At 39.6% G+C, this 27,708-nt stretch overlaps 1 protein-coding gene across 11 annotated transcripts in view; it reads left to right on the top strand.

The window, feature by feature from the left end:
- tenm3 (teneurin transmembrane protein 3) overlaps window positions 1-27,708 on the top strand; it is an 822,859-nt gene that overhangs the window by 632,682 nt on the left and 162,469 nt on the right. For all 11 annotated transcript variants that reach the window (XM_061988364.1, XM_061988365.1, XM_061988363.1 and 8 more), the window contains 3 exons: window positions 20,219-20,350; window positions 20,587-20,722; window positions 27,527-27,670. In XM_061988364.1, coding sequence (XP_061844348.1) covers window positions 20,219-20,350; window positions 20,587-20,722; window positions 27,527-27,670 — 412 coding nt within the window. The remainder of the gene's footprint in view (window positions 1-20,218; window positions 20,351-20,586; window positions 20,723-27,526; window positions 27,671-27,708) is intronic.

The raw sequence follows: 27,708 nt of genomic DNA on the forward strand, positions 1-27,708 counted from the left end.
ATGGGAAATGGAAGTGGTCTTGGTTCCTCTCTAAAGTGTGCATGTATAAATGTTAACGAAGAGCAACAAATTAGCGGCATCCATCACGCTTGCATGGCAAACGGTGCATGAACACGATGACATTTATTGTTTTTCACATATGGTGTGTTGTATTTCAGTGACTACTCCAAAAGTACATTTGAAAGGCGTCATGAACAAGCATAAAAGTCAAGGTTATGTTCTAGTTGTGTGTCGGTGCTATAGAGATTGTGGTTATCAAATTACACTAAAAGCTATCAAAGGTGTCCAAAAAAAAGGATTTTCAAATTAATCATGATTCTTATTTGTAACGATTCTTAATCACAAAAATAGATTTTTACAGATATGTTTTTTTTAAATTGTTATTCTGTCCTGTCGAGTCACTCAGGCAAATCACATTGTTGATGGAGATGTACATATCTGCTGTAAATATTTACAAAAGCCAAAACCAGTGAAGTTGGCACGTTGTGTAAATCGTTAATAAAAACAGGATATAATGATTTGCAAATCCTTTTCAACTTATATTAAATTGAATAGACTGCAAAGACAAGATATTTCATGTTTGAACTGAGAAATCTATTTTTTTTTTCAAATAATCATTAACTTAGAATTCAGTGGCAGCAACACATTGCAAACAAATTGGCACAGGGGCATTTTTACCACTGTGTTACATGGCCTTTCCTTTTAACAACACTCAGTAAACATTTGGGAACTGAAGAGACCAATTTTTGAAGCTTTTCAGGCGGAATTATTTCCCATTCTTGCTTGATGTACAGCTTAAGTTGTTCAACAGTCCGGGGGTCTCCGTTGTGGTATTTTAGGCTTCATAATGTCCCGCACATTTTCAACGGGAGACAGGTCTGGACTCCAGGCAGGCCAGTCTAGTACCCGCACTATTTTACTACCAAGCCACGCTGTTGTAACACGTGCAGAAAGTGGCTTAGCATTGTCTTGCTGAAATAAGCAGGGGCGTCCATGGTAACGTTGCTTGGATGGCAACATATGTTGCTCCAAAACCTGTATGTACCTTTCAGCATAAATGGTGCCTTCACAGATGTGTAAGTTACCCATGTTTTGGGCACTAATACACCCCCATACCATCACAGATGCTGGCTTTTGAACTTTGAAACATATAACAGTCCGGATGGTTCTTTTCCTCTTTGGTCCGGAGGACACGACGTTCACCTGTGGGATGTTCCAAATAAGTGTTTGATGAGCATTCCTTAACTTTCTCAGTCTTTTTTGCCACTTGTTCCAGCTTTTTTTAAACATGTTGCAGTCATCAAATTCCAAATGAGCTAATATTTGCAAAAAATAACAACGTTTTCCAATTCGAACGTTAAATATCTTGTCTTGGCAGTCTATTCAATTGAATATAAGTTGAAAATAATTTGCAAATCATTGTATTCTGTTTTTATTTACCATTTACACAATGTGCCAACTTCACTAGTTTTGGGTTTTGTACTTTAGAAAAGAGAAGTTTGGTGTGCTTCTCTCGTTGCCTTATCTTTGTTTGACTTAATTAAATATTTGGGTAAAATTGTATTAAACAAAACAGTTTTCTTTTAAGTAATATCAACATTTATCAGAGCTGTTTATTTATTTTATGGGGGAATGTAGTTCATTATATAACTGGCACCCAATGTTATTGAAAAAGTATGAATTTTGAATGGAGAATTGTTTTGAATTGAGAATCGATTCTGAATCGAGTGTGTTATAAATGTATTTTTCTATAATTATTATGAATGAATGTGGCTGCCAATGCGGAGGATTATATAGAATAGGACCGACTTTATTTATTCCACAATGGGGAAACATTTGTGGTTACGGTGCAGATTTTACATAGTGTAACAAAACACAATAATAAAACAAAATAAATAAATGCAATAATAAATATTAATATTAAAGCCATTAATTGCCCCCTAAGCATATGTGCATATCGCACGCTAAAGATTGCACTATGTATAAATAACAAAACAAAAACATTATTTTCACACCTATATTGCACACTGAGCGAACGTTTTGCACACCAAGAAAAAAACGAATTACAACAATACATACAAGTTGTAAAGTGTTATGTGTGGCTCTGTTTTCATGGAGGAAATCTAGTGCTGCTTCACATACAAATACAGCAGAAGGTAAGAATGACTCCAAATTTGTATTTTTATTTTATCAAAGCAAACTAATGTGACCATAAAATATTTGGTAGCCTTTTAAATTGTAAGAGAATAAAGTGAAATAAACGTATTCTTCTTTTTGTTACCATCTTAATGAACAACTTATACTAACAGAATCTGTATTTAGATTTTAGAGCAGGGGTCCCCAAACTTTTTGACTCGAGGGCCCATTGGGTTAAAAAAAATTGGCCTATATATATATATATATATATATATATATATATATATATATATATATATATATATATATATATATACTATTCTTTATTTATTTTAAATTGCCTTTCAAATGTCTATTCTTGGTGTTGGCTTTTATCAAATACATTTCCCCAAAAAATGTGACTTATACTCCAGTGCGACTTATATGTTTTTTTTTTCCTTCTTTATTATGCATTTTCAGCCGGTGCGACTTATACTCTGAAAAATACGGTACTTGTATCTTGTATTTCTAACGTTCATGAATTATTGCACTAATAGTTGTTTTTTTCTTGCCGAACTTGTAAATATCGACGGTCTTGTCGTTCACTCCAGTCCCATTGTAGTGGAGAAGGTTGACGTTTTGTTCTGGAGTTCCGGGGACAAGCAAAGATAACAATCAATGCTGCACCTGCTGAGAATGTACACAGTACTTTATGTGTGTAATGTGCTTCCTAGCTTTGGTGGAGCCAAATCCATTAGAGAAGAGGGAAGTGAAAAGGAAGTCTTAAAGGAGATGTTATGGATCTGTTATGTATCTAAATGCTTGTCTAATGAATAGCACAGTTGAAAAATCTAAAATATTCCCAATAGAGATTTCCACAAAGCTTTCTCATGTTTTTGGGTTGGTTTTTCTTTTTTTTGGTGTGTCCTTTTTTGTAAAGAGATTCACCATAATCCTGATGCAAATGTTTTGCATAACTGAAACACAATTTCTTATCTCCAGAAAATAGCCTTTTCCTGGATTGTGCACTCTGACTTCCAAATTGTGTAAACAACAAATTAAAACGGCAACATGTGTGCGTTTAAAATAAAAAATAATGCCACTGGAAAAAAAGATCACTATTAATCAATATTAGGGATGTCCGACAATATGGGACTGCCAATATTATCGGCCGATAAATGCTTTATCAATCAATCAATCAAAGTTTACTTATATAGGCCTATATCACGAGTGTCTCAAAGGGCTGCACAAGCCACAACGACATCCTGGGCTCAGATCCCACATCAGGGCAAGTAAAAACTCAACCCAATGGGATGACAATAAGAAACCTTGGAGGGGACCGCAGATGTGGGGTTAGGGTCCAGTCCATAGTGGATCTAACATAATAGTGAGAGTCCAGTCCATAGTGGATCTAACATAATAGTGTGAGAGTCCTGTCCATAGTGGGTCTAACATAATAGTGTGAGAGTCCAGTCCATAGTGGATCTAACATAATAGTGTGAGAGTCTAGTCCATAGTGGATCTAACATAATAGTGTGAGAGTCCAGTCCATAGTGGATCTAACATAATAGTGTGAGAGTCCAGTCCATAGTGGATCTAACATAATAGTGTGAGAGTCCAGTCCATAGTGGATCTAACATAATAGTGTGAGAGTCCAGTCCATAGTGGATCTAACATAATAGTGTGAGAGTCCAGTCCATAGTGGATCTAACATAATAGTGAGAGTCCAGTCCATAGTGGATCTATCATAATAGTGTGAGAGTCCAGTCCATAGTGGATCTAACATAATAGTAAGAGTCTGGTCCAGGGAGGATCTAACATAATAGTGTGAGAGTCCAGTCCATAGTGCATCTAACATAATAATGAGAGTCCAGTCCATAGTGGATCGAACATAATAGTGAGAGTCCAGTCCATAGTGGATCTAACATACTAGTGTGAGAGTCCAGTCCATAGTGGATCTAACATAATAGTGTGAGAGTCCAGCCCATAGTGGATCTAGCATAATAGTGTGAGAGTCCAGTCCATAGTGCATCTAACATATGAATGAGAGTCCAGTCCATAGTGGATCTAACATAATAATGAGAGTCCAGTCCATAGTGGATCGAACATAATAGTGAGAGTCCAGTCCATAGTGGATCTAACATACTAGTGTGAGAGTCCAGTCCATAGTGGATCTAACATAATAGTGTGAGAGTCCAGTCCATAGTGGATCTAGCATAATAGTGTGAGAGTCCAGTCCATAGTGGATCTAACATAATAGTGTGAGGGTCCAGTCCATAGTGGATCTAACATAATAGTGAGAGTCCAGTCCATAGTGGATCTAACATAATAGTGTGAGGGTCCAGTCCATAGTGGATCTAACATAATAGTGTGAGAGTCCAGTCCATAGTGCATCTAACATAATAGTGTGAGAGTCCAGTCCATATTGGACCTAACATAATAGTGAGAGTCCAGTCCATAGTGGATCTAACATAATAGTGTGAGAGTCCAGTCCATAGTGGATATAACATAATAGTGAGAGTCCAGTCCATAGTGGATCTAACATAATAGTGTGAGAGTCCAGTCCATAGTGGATCTAACATACTAGTGTGAGAGTCCAGTCCATAGTGGATATAACATAATAGTGTGAGAGTCCAGTCCATAGTGGATCTAACATACTAGTGTGAGAGTCCAGTCCATAGTGGATCTAACATAATAGTTTGAGAGTCCAGTCCATAGTGGATCTAACATAATAGTGTGAGAGTCCAGTCCATAGTGGATCTAACATAATCGCGAGAGTCCAGTCCATAGTGGATCTAACATAATAGTGTGAGACATGGTAACCGGAACGCTCCAACTTCCAACTTAGGATCAGGACACACCTTTAGTTTTGGACCACCCTGCATGCAGGCTCACTTTAAAATGTGATATCGGAAATTATCGGTATCTGTTTCAAAATTATCGGTATCGGTTTTAAAAAGTAAAATTCATGACGCCGCTGTGTACATGGACCTAGGGGGAGGTACAGAATGCCAATCAACCTTAAAGGCACTTCCTTTGCTCGCCGGCCCAATCACATAATATCTACGGCTTTTCACACACACAAGTGAATGCCATTCATACTTGGTCAACAGCCATACAGGTCACACTGAGGGTGGCCGTATAAACAAGTTTAACACTGTTACAAATATGCGCCACACTGTGAACCCACACCAAACAAGAATGACAAAACACATTTCGGGCGAACATCCGCACCGTAACACAACATAAACACAACAGAACAAATACCCAGAACCCCTTGCAGCACTAACTCTTCCGGGACGCTACAATATACACCCCCCGCTAACAAAACCCCAACCCCCCCAACCCCGCCCACCTCAACTTCCTCATGCTCTCTCAGGGAGAGCATGTCCCAAATTCCAAGCTTCTGTTTTGAGGCATGTTAAAAAAAATAATGCACTTTGTGACTTCAATAATAAATATAGCAGTGCCATGTTGGCATTTTTTTTTCCATAGCTTGAGTTGATTTATTTTGGAAAACCTTGATACATTGTTTAATGCATCCAGCAACAAAATTAGGCATAATAATGTGTTGATTCCACGACTGTATATATCGGTATCTGTTGATATCGGAATCGGTAATAAAGAGTTGGACAATATCGGAATATCGGATATCGGCAAAAAAGCCATTATCGGACATCCCTAATCAAAATGACTTCCAGAACTTATTTACTACTTTTTGTTTGTTTGCCAAGCACAAACTGTGTCCAAACTAGTTTATAAAAAAATGTGAAGAACAGATATAAAAAATCAATTTGATATTATTCACATTTTCATTCATTAAACATACTGATATTATTAATCCAAAGTGGGCAAAGATATGCTAAGATATCAAATATGTTTTTTCTTTTTCTTTTCTATATTTTCGTTATTATTAGTGCGGAAACTAAATTGCCTTTTTGAGTTTTTTAACATACAGTCTCAATATCGATTGGATAGGATAGCATAGGTTATTCATCCCACAAATAAACAGGGAAAGTATGTGGTTGCAGTGCAGATACAAAAATGCCGCAAAAGTACTGAAATTCCACGACATAGTGAATTTGCAAACAGCTAAAATTATGCAAAAAGCAAACTATAATCTGCTACCCAAGAATGTACAGCAGTTCTTCTCAACAAAAGAGGAGAAATATAATCTTAGAGAAAATTTTCATTTAAAACATTTGTATACACGTACAACACTTAAAACCTTCAGTATATCAGTATGTGGAGTTAAATGATGTAATGGACTAAGCAAATAAATCAAACAATGTACTAATATGATCCACTTCAAGAAACTCTTCAAACTGAAAGTGTTTACAAAGTACAAAGAAGAAGAACCATGATAAACATTCTGAATGTATTCCATCCAACACTACTTATCTCACCATATGAAATACAACTTACTTCACTAATTATTATTTATTTTAATGTTATTACTTATGGAGTATATTGTGAATAAATTGAGAACATGAAGTGAACGAAAGTCTTAGCATCTGCTATGTAAAGGAAACGGGGTAGGATTAAATTAGCTCTGCTTCTTCCTACTCCTTTTCGAACATGTTGAATAGAGAAACTGGAAATTGTGATGCATCATGTTGTATGCATGCATGTTCCAAATAAACTCAAACTCAAGTAAAGTTGTAAATGCAAGTATGTCTCAATGATCTGTTGCCCGGATCATGTGTTCATTTAGTTTCACTCCCTTAGTTCTGTTTTTAGCACCTTTGGGTTTATGTGTTTTTGGTTACCATGGGTGCTGATTAGTTTCACCTGCCTCTGATTAGTGTTCAGGATGCTCACCTGCTCCTGGGCACTAATCAGAGAGCGACCTATTTCTGTTTTTCGCCACACTCAGTCGTTTTTATACCTTGCTTCTTGTTCATATGCTTGTGTATCTTTTGCTAAGCTTTAGCTTTGCTTCCCGTGCTGTCGGCACGTTTTTTCTGTTGTTTGTACCCTGACTGATTTATGGACAATAAATCAATGTCTTACCTTCACTTTGCCTCCGGAGTTCCATCTGCATCCCTGGAGAACGATCAGTGCATGAAAATGCGACCACAACGTGACAGGATGGTTCCATTCTGCATTAACAAATATGGCTATTGCACCTAAGGATTAGAAAATAATAACATGGAGTGCTTCTGGCAGAAAATTGCGGACAAATAGGAAGCCAGGGATGAACAAGACCAGAACATGTGGGTAAAACCGGCAGGAGTGTTGTGACAACTATTGCAATTTTCTTTATTTGCTTTTTGCTTCCTACTGTGAAGCATGGGGGTGGTAGCATCATGCTTTGGGGGTGTTTTTCTGCTCATGGGACAGGACAACTGTACTGTATTAAGGAGAGGATGACTGCAGCCATGTATTGTGAGATTTTGGCCAAAAACCTCCTTCCCTCAGTCAGATCATTGAAGATGAGTCGTGGCTGGATCTTCCAACATGACAATGACCCAAAGCACACAGCCAGGAAAACCAAGAAGTGGCTTCGTAAGAACCATATCAAGGTTCTGGAGTGGCCTAGCCAGTCTCCAGACCTAAATCCAATTGAAAATCTTTGGAGGGAGCTGAAAGTCTGTGTTACTCAGCGACAGCCCAGAAACCTGACTGATCTAGAGAAGATCTGTGTGGAGGAGTGGGCCAAAATCCCTCCTGCAGTCTGTGCAAACCTGGTGAAGAACTACAGGAAACGTTTGACCTCTGTAATTGCAAACAAAGGCTACTCTACCAAATATTAATGTTGGTGTTCAAATACTTATTTTCAGCTGTATCACACAAATAAATTGTTAAAAAATCATAGATTGTGATTTCCGGATTTTTCTTTTTAGGTTATCTCTCATACAGTGGACATGCACCTACCATGAACATTTCAGACCCCTCCATGATTTCTAAGTGGGAGAACTTGCAAAATAGCAGGGTCTTCAAATACTTATTTTCTTGACTGTATATATATATATATATATATATATATATATATATATATATATATATATATATATATATATATATATATATATATAATCTGTTTATATTTTAAAGTTTGTATTTACACGATGAGTCGGGTGTGTCTTGACCTCCGCCGAACCCCTGAGGCCGACTCACCGAACCCCTAGGGTTTGATCGAACCCAGGTTAAGAACCACTGCCCTAATTAGTCTGCTGACATATGCAGTAGCATATTGTGTCATTTATCATTCTATTATTTTGTCATCATTATTAAGGACAAGCTGTAAAAATTGATTATTAATTTACTTGTTCATTTACTGTTAATATCTGCTTACTTTCTCTTTCAACATGTTCTATCTACACTTCTGTTAAAATGTAATAATCACTTATTCTTCTGTTGTTTGATACTTTACATTAGTTTTGGATGATACCACAAATTTAGGTATCAATCCGATACCAAGTAGTTACAGGATCATACATTGGTCATATTCAAAGTCCTCATGTGTCCAGGGAAATATTTCCTGACTTTATAAACCCAATAAGATTTTTTTTTAAACGAAAGAAGATATTGTGATGCCAAAAAATATTGACGTAATCATAGTAGTATCGACTAGATACGTGTCTGTACTTGATTTCATTACAGTGGATGTCAGGTGTAGATCCACTAATAGCATTTGTTTATATTTTGAAGCCGGTGAGCTACGGTGTGTAGTGAAACATGTTTAGCTATTCCTCGTCCTGCAGGGATGATACTTGTAAGAAACTTACTTTATTTGTTGCCATGGAGAGGAGGATTAGTGATTTAGAAGTAGCTACAACACTGCCGACGGCGGATGGACGTTAGCCGCTAGCTAACTAGCCATGTCTTAAAGCGCCTCTTCCTGAGGGTGTTTCAGTGTTATAACTTCACCTTTATCGTTAGTTTTTAAGCCAAAATGTGTCCATTTTCCCTTTTCTGTCTACACACTGTGTCTGCTTGTAAGTACTCTGTGATTGTGCGCTGCCGAACATGCTCCTCTGCTCGTGAACCAGCAATGACACGACGTGACGACGACGTGGGCGCGGGGGGATGCGGGACCGGTACGTTTTAGAGGCGTTGTAGTACCGAAAAATTATTCATTAATATCGCGGTACTATACTAGTACCGGTATACCGTACAACCTTAGTTGACACACGCTGAGAAGCATCAGCACATCTTATAACATAACTACATGTTGGTTTTCGGATGCCATATTTGAGGGAGATATTTTAGCCATTTCCAATGTTTCGTTTTCAGTATAACATTCTAATGCAGGCCGTGTTTAATTGTACCAATTAATACAAACCCCGTTTCCATATGAGTTGGGAAATAGTGTTAGATGTAAATATAAACGGAATAAAATGATTTGCAAATCCTTTTCAACCCATATTCAATTGAATGCACTACAAAGACAAGATATTTGATGTTCAAACTCATAAACTTAATTTTTTTTTTTGCAAATAATAATTAACTTAGAATTTCATGGCTGCAACATGTGACAAAGTAGTTGGGAAAGGGCATGTTCACCACTGTGTTACATGGCCTTTCTTTTTAACAACACTCAGTAAACGTTTGGGAACTGAGGAGACACATTTTTTAAGCTTCTCAGGTGGAATTCTTTCCCATTCTTGCTTGATGTACAGCTTAAGTTGTTCAACAGTCCGGGGGTCTCCGTTGTGGTATTTTAGGCTTCATAATGCGACACACATTTTCAATGTCTGGACTACAGGCAGGCCGGTCTAGTACCCGCACTTTTTTACTATGAAGCCACGTTGATGTAACACGTGGCTTGGCATTGTCTTGCTGAAATAAGCAGGGGCGTCCATGGTAACGTTGCTTGGATGGCAACATATGTTGCTCAAAAACCTGTATGTACCTTTCAACATTAATGGCGCCTTCACAGATGTGTAAGTTACCCATGTCTTGGGCACTAATACACCCCCATACCATCACAGATGCTGGCTTTTCAACTTTGCGCCTATAACAATCTGGATGGTTTTTTTCCTCTTTGGTCCGGAGGACACGACGTCCACAGTTTCCAAAAACTATTTGAAATGTGGACTCGTCAGACCACAACATTTTTCCACTTTGTATCAGTCCATCTTAGATGAGCTCAGGCCCAGCGAAGCCGACGGCGTTTCTGGGTATTGTTGATAAACGGTTTTCGCCTTGCATAGGAGAGTTTTAACTTGCACTTACAGAAGGACGGCGTGGCGCAGTGGAAGAGTGGCCGTGCGCGACCCGAGGGTCTCTGGTTCAATCCCCACCTAGTACCAACCTCGTCATGTCCGTTGTGTCCTGAGCAAGACACTTCACCCTAGCTCCTGATGGGTGCTGGTAGCGCCTTGCATGGCAGCTCCCTCCATCAGTGTGTGAATGTGTGTGTGAATGGGTAAATGTGGAAGTAGTGTCAAAGCGCTTTGAGTACCTTGAAGGTAGAAAAGCGCTATACAAGTACAACCCATTTATCATTTATTTATTATGTAGCGACCAACTGTAGTTACTGACAGTGGGTTTCTGAAGTGTTCCTGAGCCCATGTGGTGATATCCTTTACACACTGAGGTCGCTTGTTGATGCAGTACAGCCTGAGGGATCGAAGGTCACGGGCTTAGCTGCTTACGTGCAGTGATTTCTCCAGATTCTCTGAACCCTTTGATGATATTGCGGACCGTAGATGGTGAAATCCCTAAATTCCTTGCAATAGCTGGTTGAGAAAGGTTTTTCTTAAACTGTTCAACAATTTGCTCACGCATTTGTTGACAAAGTGGTGACCCTCGCCCCATCCTTGTTTGTGAATGACTGAGCATTTCATGGAATCTACTTTTATATCCAATCATGGCACCCACCTGTTCCCAATTAGCCTGCACACCTGTGGGATGTTCCAAATACGTGTTTGATGAGCATTCCTCAACTTTATCAGTATTTATTGCCACCTTTCCCAACTTCTTTGTCACGTGTTGCGGGCATCAAATTCAAAAGTTAATGATTATTTGCAAAAAAACAAATGTTTATCAGTTTGAACATCAAATATGTTGTCTTTGTAGCATATTCAATTGAATATGGGTTGAAAATGATTTGCAAATCATTGTATTCCGTTTATATTTACATCTAACACAATTTCCCAACTCATATGGAAACGGGGTTTGTAATATTTCCAAAAGTATTTGGCCACCTGCCTTGACTCACATATGAACTATGAAGTTCTATGTTGGCTCACCACTGTCATTGCAAACTCTCCACATTGTCGCTGTTCTGTCATGATTTAACGTTGGTCGGCCGTGTGGGGGCCCATTGTGACCTGGGGCCGCTGGCGTTGGCCTGCTTTGCCTGTTGCCAAGCAGCGTTTGAGTGTCCAGTAAAAAAAAAAAAAGGGATCACATTTAAAAGACACGGATACCAAAGTCACCCTGATGGCCAACAGGTCAAGGATTTACGATATGTTGTGTGTGTCATCATGTAAATCAGAGTAGTCCTTCTGCTTGTCCTTCACCTGCAGGTGCACTTGATAAAAGATGTACTTGAACGTGACTTCAAAGATATAGCATATGAAACCCAACCCCCGCCCCGCTGTAAAGAGACATGACTTGAAAGGATGGCTTCAATTTGTTAGGTCGGGGTCGCGTAGTTTTGCGCCGGTCGTTTCCCCAAGATGCAGATGCAGATGGATGTCTGGAAGCAGCATGCAGGCGAGAGAGAGGATTTATTGCCATAATCAAGCCAAAATACAAAGTGGTGCCGATAGCATAAGACTAGCCTAAACAGGAACAAAGAAGCAAATAGTCGCGTGTAGAGAATAAAACTGGCAAAAGGCAGGAATAAATAGCTCTCTGAGTAGTGCAGGCGAGCGTCCCGACCCCTAATCAGAGGCAAGTGACAATAATCAGCACCCATGGCAACAAGGAACACAGAAACAGGGGTGCCTGGACTTAGACTTCGACTTCCCTTTATTGTCATTCAAATTTGAACTTTACAGTACAGATAAGAACGAAATTGTGTTGCATTAGCTCATGGTAGTGCAGGATAAAAAAGCAATAAATAAATAGGTTACGTACAGATAAATGTATTGCACTTTTTCACATGCATCCACGTTTATGGATGTATGTTATATTGTCTTTATATTCCAGCGAGTTAATCCATTTTTGGGGGGGAATTGAGGGGATTATTATGATGCGTTCAAGAGTCTTACGGCCTGAGAGAAGAAGCTGTTACAGAACCTGGAGGTTCTGCTACGGAAGCTGCGGAACCTCTTCCTTGAGTCCAGCAGTGAAAACAGTCCTTGGTGGGGGTGGGAGGTGTCTTTGCATATTTTCTGAGCCCTGGTCAGGCAGCGGCTTTTTGCGATCTCCTGGATAGGAGGAAGAGGAGTCCTGATGATCTTTTCCGCCGTCCTCACCACTCTCTGGAGAGACTTATATCAACTAAAGCCCACACTTAAAGTTTCCACGTGCAAGATTGAATCTATTTAAAAAAAGTTATTTAATAAGAAGCCAAAAGTGCAAAAACAATAATGTTCGTGTTGGAGGAGCTGTGAATGAATGAAATCCGTGCTGCAGTCTGCAGGTGTACCTAATGTTGTGGCCCAGCAGCGACTGCAACACGGATTTCATATTTCATTCATTCACAACTCCTCCAACACGAACATTGTTTTTGCACTTTTGGCTTCTTATTAAATAACTTTTTTTAAATAGATTCAATCTTGCACGTGGAAACTTTAAGTGTGTGGGCTTTAGTTGATGTAACACTCCCGTCAGGGGGTGCATTCTATGCCGGGAGTGCATTATCCGGCACAACACCTGTTATATCAGTGCAACAGAGTCCAATAAGCACTCCTTAATAAACTCTCCGTCAGAAAACGCCTTACTTTTTCTGGCGATTTTGTGAGAAATGACGAAACTTGTCCTGACGACTGCATCTCTGGGGGTGTGACATTTGGCAAAAAGTCCTTGTTGGGTTTGCAGTTTTACCATCAACGCATCAGCCTCCCTTGCGCGCTCTTCATCGGACAGATTCCAGTATTTTTCCTCGTGCTTCGTCATGTAGTGGCGATTCAAATTATATTCTTTAAACACAGCAACCTGTGTACCACAAATTAAGCACATGGCTTTACCTTTAATTTCTATAAAGAAATACTTGGCAGTCCATGTCTTGTTGGAAACACGCCATTCGTCATCAACTTTTGTCTTTTTAGCGTCTCATCACTTGTCGCTGTGCACCTTCACTCACAGGTTACACCCGGACATACGTCCATAAATAACACTTTTCAAAATAAAAGCCTTCCCGGTAAGGTTTATTCAGGTGTACTGGAGAGGAGGCTACGCCGGATAGTCGAACCTCGGATTCAGGAGGAACAGTGTGGTTTTCGCACTGGTCGTGGAACTGTGGACCAGCTCTATACTCTCGGCAGGGTCCTTGAGGGTGTATGGGAGTTTGCCCAACCAGTCTACATGTGCTTTGTAGACTTGGAGAAGGCATTTGACCGTGTCCCTCGGGAGGTCCTGTGGGGAGTGCTCAGAGAGTATGGGGTATCGGACTGTCTGATTGTGGCTGTCCGCTCCCTGTATGCTCAGTGCCAGAGCTTGGTCCGCATTGCCGGCAGTAAGTCGGTGCCAAGTGAGGGTTGGACTCTGCCAAGGCTGCCCTTTGTCACCGATTCTGTTCATAACTTTTATGGACAGAATTTCTAGGCACAGTCAAGGCGTTGAGGGGATCCGGTTTGGTGGCCGTAGGATTAGGTCTCTGCTTTTTGCGGATGATGTGGTCCTGATGGCTTCATCTGGCCAGGATCTTCAGCTCTCGCTGGATCGGTTCGCACCCGAGTGTGAAGCAACTAGGATGAGAATCAGCACCTCCAAGTCTGAGTCCATGGTTCTCGCCCGGAAAAGGGTGGAGTGCCATCTCCGGGTTGGGGAGGAGACCCTTCCCCAAGTGGAGGAGTTCAAGTACCTAGGAGTCTTGTTCACGAGTGAGGGAAGAGTGGATCGTGAGATCAACAGGCGGATCGGTGCGGCGTCTTCAGTAATGCGGACGCTGTATCGATCCGTTGTGGTGAAGAAGGAGCTGAGCCGGAAGGCAAAGCTCTCAATTTACCGGTCGATCTATGTTCCCATCCTCACCTATGGTCATGAGCTTTGGGTTATGACCGAAAGGGCAAGATCACGGGTACAAGCGACTGAAATGAGTTTCCTTTCTCGGGTGGCTCTCCCTTAGAGATAGGGTGAGAAGCTCTGTCATCCGGGAGGAGCTCAAAGTAAAGCCGCTGCTGCTCCACATCAAGAGGAGCCAGATGAGGTGGTTCAGGCATCTGGTCAGGATGCCACCCGAACGCCTCCCTAGGGAGGTGTTTAGGGCACGTCCAACCGGTAGGAGGCCACGGGGAAGACCCAGGACACGTTGGGAAGACTATGTCTCCCGGCTGGCCTGGGAACGCCTCGGGATCCCCCGGGAAGAGCTGGAAGAAGTGGCTCGGGAGAGGGAAGTCTGGGCTTCCCTGCTTAGGCTGCTGCCCCCGTGACCTGACCTCGGATAAGCGGAAGAAGATGGATGGATGGATGGAAAATAAAAGCAGCCCAGGTGTATTGCGCGCACCACACAGATGTTTTTTAAACTTTATTTTGTAATTTGTGATTGCCGCTGTTCACATTCACTCACGCGCATACGTCCACACGGAAGTAATACAAATAACGCTTTTCAAAACAAGAGCAGCACCGTTGTATTGCACACTCGACATAGATACTTTCTTAAATTTATTTTGTAATTTTTGATTGGCCTCACGCGGGCCGGACAGGGACGCACAAAGGGCCGGATGTGGCCCGCGGGCCGCAGAATGCCCAGGTCTGCTGTAGTCCATGTCGTTGTTGTCACGGATGAGGCCCACTACTGTCGTGTCGTCCGCATACTTCACAATGTGGTTAGTAGTGGACCTGGCGAAGCAGCTGTAACCGAACTAAACAACTAAGGGAGTCTCAAACTAAACATGACATGATCCGTGCCTCATAGTGAGAAGGTCCAGGGTTCACTTCTCGGGCTCGGTGTCTTTCTGCGTGGAGTTTGCATGTTCTCCCCCGTGACTGCGTGGGTTCCCACCGGGTACTCCGGCTTCCTCCCACTTCCAAAGTCATGCACCTGGGGATAGGCAACACTATAATTGGCCCTCATTTGTTTTACGGTGAATTCCTGGCAACCACAGCTGCCAGTACTTTACCGTAAATTATATAGTTGTTTTTTTTTGTAAAAAGGTTATTTTCATAGTAATTTACCGTAGCAGAAACAATTATCAACTGTAAAATTCACAGATTCAACATCAATATACCGTAATGTCCCATGCATCGTGACTGTATTTTTTACGGTGAATTCCTGGCAAAAACTGCTGCCGGTATTTTACAGTAAATTGTGCAGATTTGGTTTACAGTGTGGATAAACCACTAGCTAAGTGTAACAAATACTTAAAATGTTTTTTCTATAATACTATTAATTCATACGTCCATCCATCCATTTTTAGCACCACTTTTTCCAATAAGGGTTGCGTTTAAACTGAAACCTATGCCAGCTTACCTCAGACATACAGTAGTTCCTCATAAATGTTTTCATTATTTGTAAAGAACTCAACTTTTGTGTAGCACAAATGTACTTTGACTTGAAGCAAAGATCATCTATTAACTGAAAATCTTTGAAGCACTGACATGTATTATGACTTTTGTTAGCTTATCTTGTTGGCAATTTTAAGGCTAAACATACAACAGCAAAATGTTCATAGCTTTTTTTTTGTATAAATTAAAGAAAATCTAGTTAGAAAATATGTCATGACGACATGTCAACTTAATGTGTTTTATATTTATCCATGAGAGCATTTTTGTTTGTAAATTGTGAGGTGTGTGTGTTAAAATCATGGTTGTTTTTACAAATGGTGACAGATGTGAACAAGAGAATGTATTGTCTTTGTGTGATGACGTAAATGAGGTGTGGTTGTATTGTATATTAAGTATGTGTCCATGAAAGGGCATTTTATGACTTTTTTCTTAATACTTGTGTTTGATTTTATTGTCATAATTTTATTGCATGATTTTTGTATCCCTTTAATTTAGGTAGCCAGGGACTGCAGATGGAAATGAGCTATTTAGCTATAATCTGGTGCAAAACATATCTGTCTTTGAGCTTAATGTTTCTGTGCATTGTCCCTTCAAATACAGACTAAACTAAACTAAACTAAACAGTCCCCAATGTCATTAAGAGATTGGCATTAAAGTACCATATTTTTAAGTATAAGTCGCACCGCAGTATAAGTCGCACCTGCCGAAAATGCATAATAAAGAAGGAAAAAAACATATATACAGGTAAAAGCCAGTAAATTAGAATATTTTGAAAAACTTGATTTATTTCAGTAATTGCATTCAAAAGGTGTAACTTGTACATTATATTTATTCATTGCACACAGACTGATGCATTCAAATGTTTATTTCATTTAATTTTGATGATTTGAAGTGGCAACAAATGAAAATCCAAAATTCCGTGTGTCACAAAATTTGAATATTACTTAAGGCTAATACAAAAAAGGGATTTTTAGAAATGTTGGCCAACTGAAAAGTATGAAAATGAAAAATATGAGCATGTACAATACTCAATACTTGGTTGGAGCTCCTTTTGCCTCAATTACTGCGTTAATGCGGCGTGGCATGGAGTCGATGAGTTTCTGGCACTGCTCAGGTGTTATGAGAGCCCAGGTTGCTCTGATAGTGGCCTTCAACTCTTCTGCGTTTTTGGGTCTGGCATTCTGCATCTTCCTTTTCACAATACCCCACAGATTTTCTATGGGGCTAAGGTCAGGGGAGTTGGCGGGCCAATTTAGAACAGAAATACCATGGTCCGTAAACCAGGCACGGGTAGATTTTGCGCTGTGTGCAGGCGCCAAGTCCTGTTGGAACTTGAAATCTCCATCTCCATAGAGCAGGTCAGCAGCAGGAAGCATGAAGTGCTCTAAAACTTGCTGGTAGACGGCTGCGTTGACCCTGGATCTCAGGAAACAGAGTGGACCGACACCAGCAGATGACATGGCACCCCAAACCATCACTGATGGTGGAAACTTTACACTAGACTTCAGGCAACGTGGATCCTGTGCCTCTCCTGTCTTCCTCCAGACTCTGGGACCTCGATTTCCAAAGGAAATGCAAAATGTGCATGGTTGGGTGATGGTTTGGGCTGCCATGTCATCTGCTGGTGTCGGTCCACTCTGTTTCCTGAGATCCAGGGTCAACGCAGCCGTCTACCAGCAAGTTTTAGAGCACTTCATGCTTCCTGCTGCTGACCTGCTCTATGGAGATGGAGATTTCAAGTTCCAACAGGACTTGGCGCCTGCACACAGCGCAAAATCTACCCGTGCCTGGTTTACGGACCATGGTATTTCTGTTCTAAATTGGCCCGCCAACTCCCCTGACCTTAGCCCCATAGAAAATCTGTGGGGTATTGTGAAAAGGAAGATGCAGAATGCCAGACCCAAAAACGCAGAAGAGTTGAAGGCCACTATCAGAGCAACCTGGGCTCTCATAACACCTGAGCAGTGCCAGAAACTCATCGACTCCATGCCATGCCGCATTAACGCAGTAATTGAGGCAAAAGGAGCTCCAACCAAGTATTGAGTATTGTACATGCTCATATTTTTCATTTTCATACTTTTCAGTTGGCCAACATTTCTAAAAATCCCTTTTTTGTATTAGCCTTAAGTAAAATTCTAATTTTGTGACACACGGAATTTTGGATTTTCATTTGTTGCCACTTCAAATCATCAAAATTAAATGAAATAAACATTTGAATGCATCAGTCTGTGTGCAATGAATAAATATAATGTACAAGTTACACCTTTTGAATGCAATTACTGAAATAAATCAAGTTTTTCAAAATATTCTAATTTACTGGCTTTTACCTGTAAGTTGCACTGGAGCCCGGCCAAACTATGAAAAAAACTGCGACTTATAGTCCGAAAAATACAGTAAATGCAATATATGTTTTTAAATTAATTGAACTGGGCTCTCCAGTATTATTGATAATATTATTAGAAGTTTGTATGAAACGATTACCGTATTTTTCAGAGTATAAGTCGCACCGTAGTATAAGTCGCACCTGCCGAAAATGCATAAAGAAGGAAAAAAACATATATAAATCGCACTGGAGCCCGGCCAAACTATGAAAAAAAACTGCGACGTATAGTCCGAAAAATACGGTACTCTCCATTTATTTTGAAAATGTATACTCAAAATGTTCACATTCATTTTCTTTCTTTCTTTAGTTTATTTCGGACATAAACACACTTACAGCACAATACATCACACAATTTCATATCATTTCACTTTACATCATGTCCGAAAAGGAGTAGGAAGAAGCAAAGCTTGTTTAATCCTACCCCTTTCCCACTTCAGAGCATTTACAAATATATACATTCATTTACTGACTTTTTTTTTATAGTAAAATGACATCCGTGAATGAGTAATACAACAGTTTTGTAATATATAATTAAGTCAGTCATGATACACATACTGAGATGAATAATATCTTATTTTCAATAAGGTTGAAAGTGTTTCTCATAATTATTATTCTTTGTACTTCGTAAGCACTATTAATTTGAACAACCTCTTATACTGGATCATATCAGTACAATTTTTAACTTCATCCATTCCGTAATTTAATTCCACATACTGATATGCTAAAGGTTCTAAGTGTTGTACGAGCATACAAATGTTTTAAATAAGATTTTCCTCCAAGGTTATATTTCTCCTCTTGAGTTGAGAAGAATTGATGTACATTCTTTGGTAGCAGGTTATAGTTTGCTTTGTACACTGGATCTTAGTCGATCAGGCACATAGTGTTTCCCTACCACTATGTTTGGAGAAAGTGCCTCATCCCTCAACTGCATCCCCACATGTGTACTTGTTTGTGTTGATAACCTGTTTTAAGTTTTACAAAACCCAAAACCAGTGAAGTTGGCACATTGTGTAAATGGTAAATAAAAACAAAATACAATGATTTGCAAATCCTTTTCAACCTATATTCAATTGAATAGACTGCAAAGACAAGATATTTTAATGTTCGAACTGAGAAACGTCTTCTTTTTTGGCAAATAATCATTAACTTAGAATTTAATGGCAGCAACACATTGCAAAAAAGTTGTCACAGGGGCATTTTTACCACTGTGTTGCATGGCCTTTCCTTTTAACAACACTCAGTAAACGTTTGGGAACTGAGGAGACCAATTTTTGAAGCTTTTCAGGTGGAATTATTTCCCATTCTTGCTTGATGTACAGCTTAAGTTGTTCAACAGTTGTGGTATTTAAGGCTCGGGCCCAGCGAAGCCGGCGGCGTTTCTGGGTGTTGTTGATAAATGGCTTTCGCTTTGCATAGTAGAGTTTTAACTTGCACTGACAGACCAACTGTGGTTACTGACAGTAGTTTTCTGAAGTGTTCCTGAGCCCATGTGGTGATATTCTTTACACATTGATGTCGCTTTTTGATGCAGTACCGCCTGAGGGATCGAAGGTCCGTAATATCATCGCTTACGTGCAGTGATTTCTGCAGATTCTCTGAACGTTTTGATGATACTACGGACCGTAGATGGTGAAATCCCTAAATTCCTTGCAATAGCTCGTTCAGAAATGTTTTTCTTAAACTGTTGGACAATTTGCTCACACATTTGTTGACAAAGTGGTGACCCTCGCCCCATCCTTGTTTGTGAATGACTGAGCATTTCACGGAAGCTGCTTTTATACCCAACTATGGCACCCACCTGTTCCCAATTAGCCTGTTCACCTGTGGGACATTCCAAATAAGTATTTGATGAGCATTCCTCAACTTTCTCAGTCTTCTTTGCCACTTGTGCCAGCTTTTTTGAAACATGTTGCAGGCATCAAATTCCAAATGAGCTAATATTTGCAAAAAATGACAAAGTTTCCCAGTTTGAACATTAAATGTCTTGTCTTTGCAGTCTATTCAATTGAATATAAGTTGAAAAGGATTTGCAAATCATTGTATTCTGTTTTTATTTACCATTTACACAACGTGCCAACTTCACTGGTTTTGGGTTTTGTTAAACTAGGTGAAAGACTGTGTACTATTTTACTAATAATGTATTTTTTTCAGGTTTTACAAGAAGAAACCTCAATACCTGGCAGTAACCTCAACCTGATCTACCTGAGCTCAAGAGCTGCAGGATACAAACCAATTCTCAAAGTCACCATGACACAGTCGTCAATACCTTTTAACCTGATGAAGGTGAGCTATCAAATATCTGTATCACAATTATAAAACATGTACCGGTACTGCATACGCAGGGGAATACTGATAATAATAATAATAACAATAATAATGGATTAGATTTATTGTAGCATTTTTTTCTAGTGACTCAATGTGCGTGATGTTGACACACCTTTCATACTGACTGTCTTGTATCACATAGTCAGACGTTATCGTGCGTTGTTGAATGCTGACATCTCCTTTGTTATCTCCAGGTTCACCTTATGGTTGCGGTTGTGGGGCGTCTATTCCAGAAGTGGTTTCCGGCCCAGCCAAATCTATCTTACACTTTCATCTGGGACAAAACCGATGCTTATGGCCAGCGTGTTTATGGACTATCAGAGGCAGTTGGTGAGTTCCTTACTAATCACAATCAGGCACGTGCACAGAGATATTGGGGGGGGGGGTTAAAACCAGAAAAAAGGGTACACATTGTAGAAATGATTATTTTTAGTAGGAGGGACGGGTACTGAATATGACACCGGATTGGTCTAGCTGTTGTCTTTTGACATTGCTCACACCAAAGTTTCACCAATGTAGAGATGTGTTATTGATGAGGCAGGAGTTGAAGATGAACTCCATTAAAAAGTTGTTCTGTCAAAAGTTGGTCAACTGATTGTCGGGGCATACTTGCCAACCCTCCCGAATTTTCCGGGAGACTCCCGAAATTACAACGTAATACAACGTAAACCGTTGGCCAACCAAAAAGTAACCACAGAACACTATATGACTATACGGTATAGTGTTCTGTGGTTACTATTTGGTTGGCCAAGCGGACGTGACGACAGGCTGTCCTCACTCAGATCCGCACAGACCTGGAGGGGGCGTGCCTTAAGTCCGGCTGGAAATCGAGAGAAATTTGGAGAATGGTTGTCCCGGGGGAGGCACTGAAATTCGGAAGGGTTGGCAAGTATGAGATATTCTCACTTCTTTTCTTTTGTCGAGCACAAAGAAAATACAATTTTAGTTAAATGTAAGTTGTGTCTTGGATCAAAGATCCCGTCTACTGACCCAAAACAACAATTCAAATCTGCCTGGTTAGGCTTTGTGTATGTCACGTGTGCCTTCCTTAGGTGAAGCCAGGTTTACAGCTATGTTGTTGATTGATTGATTGATTGAGACTTTTATTAGTAGATTGCACAGTACAGTACATATTCCGTACAATTGACCACTAAATGGTAACACCCCAATAAGTTTTTCAACTTGTTTAAGTCGGGGTCCACTTAAATTGATTCATGATACAGATATATACTATCAAATATATACTATCATCATAATACAGTCATCACACAAGATAATCATCAGAGTATATACATTGAATTATTTACATTATTTACAATCCGGGGTGTGGGATATGGAGGGGGGGGTTAGGTTTGGTTGGTATCAACACTTCTGTCATCAACAATCAGCATCAACAATTGCATCATCAGAGAAATGGACATTGAAACAGTGTAGGACTGACTTGGTAGGATATGTACAGCAAGTAGTGGACACAGAGAGAGAGATCAGAAATTATAAGAAAAAGTGTCTACATTTGATTATTTACAATCCGAAGAGGTATTATGTGGAAGGGAGGGTGTTAGTTTAGGGTTGTAGTTGCCTGGAGGTGTTCTTTTAGTGCGGTTTTGAAAGAGGATAGAGATGCCCTTTCTTTTACACCTGTTGGGAGTGCATTCCATATTGATGTGGCATAGAAAGAGAATGAGTTAAGACCTTTGTTAGTTCGGAATCTGGGTTTAACGTGGTTAGTGTTAGTGTTATTATGCTGTTTGTTACTTATGTATGTTATGTTGCAGCTATTTAAAATAGTTTTGTCAATTTGTTCTGGCCTGAAATAAATTGGCCCTTTGAAACATGTCTTTGTCTTTGTGTGTTGTATGTAGAGCACATTGCTTAGCAGAGTTCAGTGATGCAAATGCATGTCAAGTTGATGAACAGATTGTATTATTCTCCAGTGCAATAACAGTACTGAAATGAAGGCTAAAAGAGCATTAATGGGAGCTTTAAAAAAAAAAAAAAGTAGAAGAAGTAACTAAATAGTTACTTTTCACAGTAACGCATTACTTTTTGGTGTAAGTAACTGAGTTAGTAACTGAGTTACTTTTGAAATAAAGTAACTAGTAACTGTAACTAGTTACTGGTTTTCAGTAACTAACCCAACACTGATTATATTTATATAGCACTTTTCTCTAGTGACTCAAAGCGCTTTACATAGTGAAACCCAATATCTAAGTTACATTTTTAAACCAGTGTGGGTGGCACTGGGAGCAGGTGGGTAAAGTGTCTTGCCCAAGGACACAACGAATGTCGCGATATAAATCTAATCCATTATTATTTTTTTCGTTGTTATTATAGAATATGCTTAAATGTTTTTGTATTAAATGTTTAATTTTGTTGTATTTTTTAAATCTGCGATATAGTAAAGCCGCAAAGTTTCAAGCACAAAGTGGAGAGGGACTACTTTATTGATGATTCTCCTCACAACTACATTCCTGGAAAATCTTTAAAATGAAAGCAAATGTAGGTATTAGTAAGGATTATGCACATTATTATAGGGAAATTAGTATTGGATCCTTTTTTGATTTTGTACCTTTTGTCATAACGTGGACTGTGAGGGTTTTGTTTTCCCGAGATGCAAGTAAAGTTGGACTGGAAGGTAAAGACATGATTTATTTTTAACTCTAAACTACAAAAAAAGGTGCAAACAAAAGGCGCGCACAAAGGCGGAGAACAAACTTGACAAATGAAACAAAAACTAGCACTTGGGGAAAAAACTATGAACAATAAACAAAAACGTACTTAGAATGCCGGGAACTATGGCATAGATTTCAAAGGTAGCATGGAGGTACCGAAGTAGCATGGGTGTCAGAAGCAAAAGAGAGTTAGTAAGGATAATGTCACCAGGACGATCAACAGAAAAGGACAGGCTTAAATAGCAGTGACATGATTAGTGACATATGCGCGAGTGCAAAACGTGAGACAGGAGCGTGACATGAGGACAGGTGAAAACTAATGGGTTGTCATGGAAACAAAACAAACAAGAGTGCACAAAGGGTCCAAAAACCAAACCGAACATAACCAAAACAAAACATGATCACACAGACATGACACCTTTACCCTTTTACAAGTATTTTTTTTTTTAATGTAGATTTATGTCATGTTAAAAAAATGTGTAATGTAAGAAAAAATGCAGGGAAAAAAAAAATATATTTTTTTATTTTATTTTATTCCATCTATTATTATTAATTGGTATTTGGTAAGTAAAATGAGTAACTGACCCAATCAGTACTTAGTGAATAGTTATTTTGAAGGCTAAATCATTTTTCAGAAAATATTTTTGACCAACCTAAAAAAATGTGTTCAATGCATTCATTATCAAATGTGTCAGTATCAGTCGCACTTAGACACATTCTGTTAGCCGGGAAAAAATGTTCTAAAGAGTCCAAAGCCAGGCTTCTACTCAAAAGGGTTCAATGACATTTTTTCATTTACTTTAGATACGACTTTAGATTTTGTGTGTGTGTGCGTGTGCGTGTGCGTGTGTGTGTGTGTGTGTGTGTGTGTGTGTGTGTGTGTGTGTGTGTGTGTGTGTGTGTGTGTGTGTGTGTGTGTGTGTGTGTGTGTGTGTGTGTGTGTGTGCGCGTGTGTTCTTGTATTTCTACCCTTCTTGAGACACCAAGAAGGAAAAGTAGCTTCCATATGAGGAGGTGTGAACAAGTTAGGACATAAATCATGGTCCCAATACGGAAAACCATTGCATCTAATAGAGAGCCAAATACTAGAGTCCGTGAACATTGCTCCAAAGTCAGGATTTTTTGTTGATTTAATGTGCAAATTAAATTCAAATTAGGGTGGTCCCAAAAGGAGGGATTCTTCAAATTGACTGTGTGTCGGTTTTAAAAATGCTCCCCCTCTGGTCAACATATGAAATAACAAGTGTGTGTAAAAAAATTGAAGTGCTCCCCCTCTGGTCAAAATATGAAGGCGGCATGGCGTAGTGGGTAGAGCAACCGTGCCAGAAACCTGAGGGTTGCAGGTTCGCTCCCCGCCTCTTACCATCCAAAAATCACTGCCGTTGTGTCCTTGGGCAGGACACTTCACCCTTTGCCCCCGGTGCCACTCACAGCGGTGAACTGAATGATGAATGATAGGTGGTGGTCGGAGGGGCCGTTGGCGCAAATTGCAGCCACGCTTCTGTCAGTCTACCCCAGAGCAGCTGTGGCTATGAAAGTAGCTTACCACCACCAGGTGTGAATAAATGATGGGTTCCAGATGTAAAGCGACTTTGGGTACTTAGAAAAGCGCTATATAAATCCCAGTTATTATTATTGTTATTATGAAACAACAAGTGTGTGTAAGAAATTGAAATGTGAACCCCTTTGGCAAAAATTAATTAAAAAACAAACAAACATGTATATAGAGACATACTGTAATAACTTGAAGTAAATAATGAAGATTAAAAACCAATTACAAACAAAAAATTAAAATGAACTAAAAGTATTTTTCTCACAATGTGTCGACTTGATAGTATTAGCTCGACTTTATAGTATTAGCTCGGTTGGTAGAGTGGCCGTGCCAGCAACTTGAGGGATCCAGGTTCGATCCCCGCTTCCGGCATCCTAGTCACTGCCGTTGTGTCCTTGGGCAAGACACTTTACACACCTGCTCCCAGTGCCACCCACACTGGTTTAAATGTAACTTAGATATTGGGTTTTCACTTTGTAAAAGCGCTTTGAGTCACTAGAGAAAAGCACTATATAAATATAATTCACTTCACTTCACTTCACTTTTTTCTTATTAAATTGGGAACAATTTCTTATATTCTTTCTGTTTCTGTAATATTGCAATATTTTCTCGTAAAATTATTACTTATGTAAAAGTATTACTTTTTAATGCAAAATAGTGACATTTGTCATATAAAATTTAAAGTTGTATCACATTTTTGCCAATTTTTTTGTTGTTCTTGTAAAATAGTGAAATCTTTTCAGTAAAAGTATGACTTTTGTCATAATTTTGCCAATTGAAATTCCGATTGTTATTATAACATTGCCAACATTTTTAAGTTTTCCTTTAGAATTGTGACTTTTGTCGAGTGAAATTACGACTCTATTCATAAAATTGCCAACATGTTAAGCTTTTCTTGTAAAATTGCGTCTGTTATTGAGTAAAATTCCAACTTCATAATATTTCACCTATGTTCAGTTTTTCCTGAGACATCAACAAGGAAAAGTACCTTCCATATGAGGAGCAGTGAACAAGTTAGGATCGAAATCATGGTCCTGATACGGAAAACCATTGCATCTAATAGAGAGCCGAATACTAGAGTCCGTGAACATTGCTCCAAAGTCAGGATTTGTTGTTGATTTAATGTGCATACAAAAGTAAACATTGACAGGTGCAAAGGCAGCAATATATGATAAAACAAGACGGCAGCAAAAGAAAGACTTCCCTATTCATCCCCGAAAAAACCCTGCCAGGTGAACAGCTGATTTTACGACTTCCGGTGCTGACGTAAGACAACCCACGTCCCATAAGTGACCGTATGATGAACAAATACACTACGGTACTAAGACTATAGTGGCCATTAACAGTTAGCTTCTACAGCTGGGTTGCCCAAAGTGCAGCACAGGGGCCATCTGTGGTCTGTGACTCGTTTGTCATCGGCCTTAAGCACATTACAAAAAAACAAAAAATAGAGATCTCATTTGCACCCCTGGTGGGGAAATCTATCAAAATGAGGGTGGTCCCAAAAAGGAGGGATTTTTCAAATTGATTGTGTGTCAGTTTTAAAAGTGCTCCCCCTTCTTGTCAACATATGAAATAACAAGTGTGTGTAAGAAATTTAAATGTGCCCCCTCTGGCCAAAATTAATTTAAAAAAAAATTAAAAAAAATAAATAAAAAATAAAATATATATATATATATATATATATATATATATATATATATATATAGGGCAACACGGTGGAACAGGGGTTAGTGCATGTGCCTCACAATATGAAGGTCCTAAATAGTACTGAGTTCATACCCATATCGGGATCTTTCTTTCTGGAGTTAGCATGTTCTCCCCGTGACTGCGTGGGTTCCCTCCAGGTACTCCGGCTTCCTCCCACCTCCAAAGACATGCACCTGGGGATAGGTTGATTAGCAACACTAAATTGGCCCTAGTGTGTGAATGTGAGTGTGAATGTTGTCTGTCTATCTGTGTTGGCCCTGTGATGAGATGGCGACTTGTCCAGGGTGTACGCCGCCTTCCGCCCATGTGCAGCTGAGATAGGCTCCAGCGCCCACCGCAACCCCAAAAGGGACAAGCGGTAGAAAATGGATGGATATATATATATATATATAGAGAGAGAGAGAGAAAGAGAGAGAGAGAGAGAGAGAGAGAGAGAGAGAGAGAGAGAGAGAGAGAGAGAGAGAGAGAGAGAGAGAGAGACATACTGCAACAACTTGAAGTAAATAATGCTGATTGAAAACCAATTACAAACAAAAAATAAAAAAACAACTAAAAGCTTACCTTTTTTATATTTGCATAGTATGTATATATTATTAATGTTGTAAATACAAATATTTATATATCTACAAAGGGTGGTCCTAAAGAGGTAGGCATTTTTCTGAGGTCTCAAGAAGGTAAGAAATACAAGAATGTGTGTGGGTGTGTGTGTGCGTGTGTGTTTGTGTGTTTGTGTGTGTGTGTGTGTGTGTGTGTGTCAAGGTATGAAAGTATGTACACTGATTTGAAAGGTGTTCCACCCTTGACATTTCAGTGTCGTAGCGACAGCAAAGAGCTCTGACCAGTGTGTGTGTGTGTGTGTGCGTGCGCGTGTGTGTGCGTGTGTGTGCGTGCGCGTGTGTGTGTGTGTGCGTGTGTGTGTGTGTGTGTGTGTGTGTGTGTGTGTGTGTGTGTGTGTGTGTGTGTGTGTGTGTGTGAGTAATAAACTGCCTTAGGGGAACAAACAACAGCAGTCAGTGGATTTTCTAAAATCACACAGATGGAGGTTAACACTGGTCTTTACCCTCTTTTCTAACCTTTGGCAGACTCACTCACATATTGGAAATACTAACACAGACACAATGACTCATAGATATTACTCTATCATTACTAATATTTAACTCATTCCTGAATAATTCACCCCGACTTCAATGTCTCTCTTAGTATCCGTGGGCTTTGAATACGAGTCCTGCCTGGACCTGATCCTGTGGGAGAAGAGAACGGCAGTTCTCCAAGGCTATGAGATGGATGCTTCCTACATGGGAGGATGGACCCTCGATAAACATCACATTCTGGATGTGCAAAACGGTAGGAGGCTAAACAAGAGCCAAGCCATGCTATACATA

The sequence above is a fragment of the Nerophis lumbriciformis genome, linkage group LG27 (assembly GCF_033978685.3).
Source record: "Nerophis lumbriciformis linkage group LG27, RoL_Nlum_v2.1, whole genome shotgun sequence".
NCBI lineage: Eukaryota > Metazoa > Chordata > Actinopteri > Syngnathiformes > Syngnathidae > Nerophis > Nerophis lumbriciformis.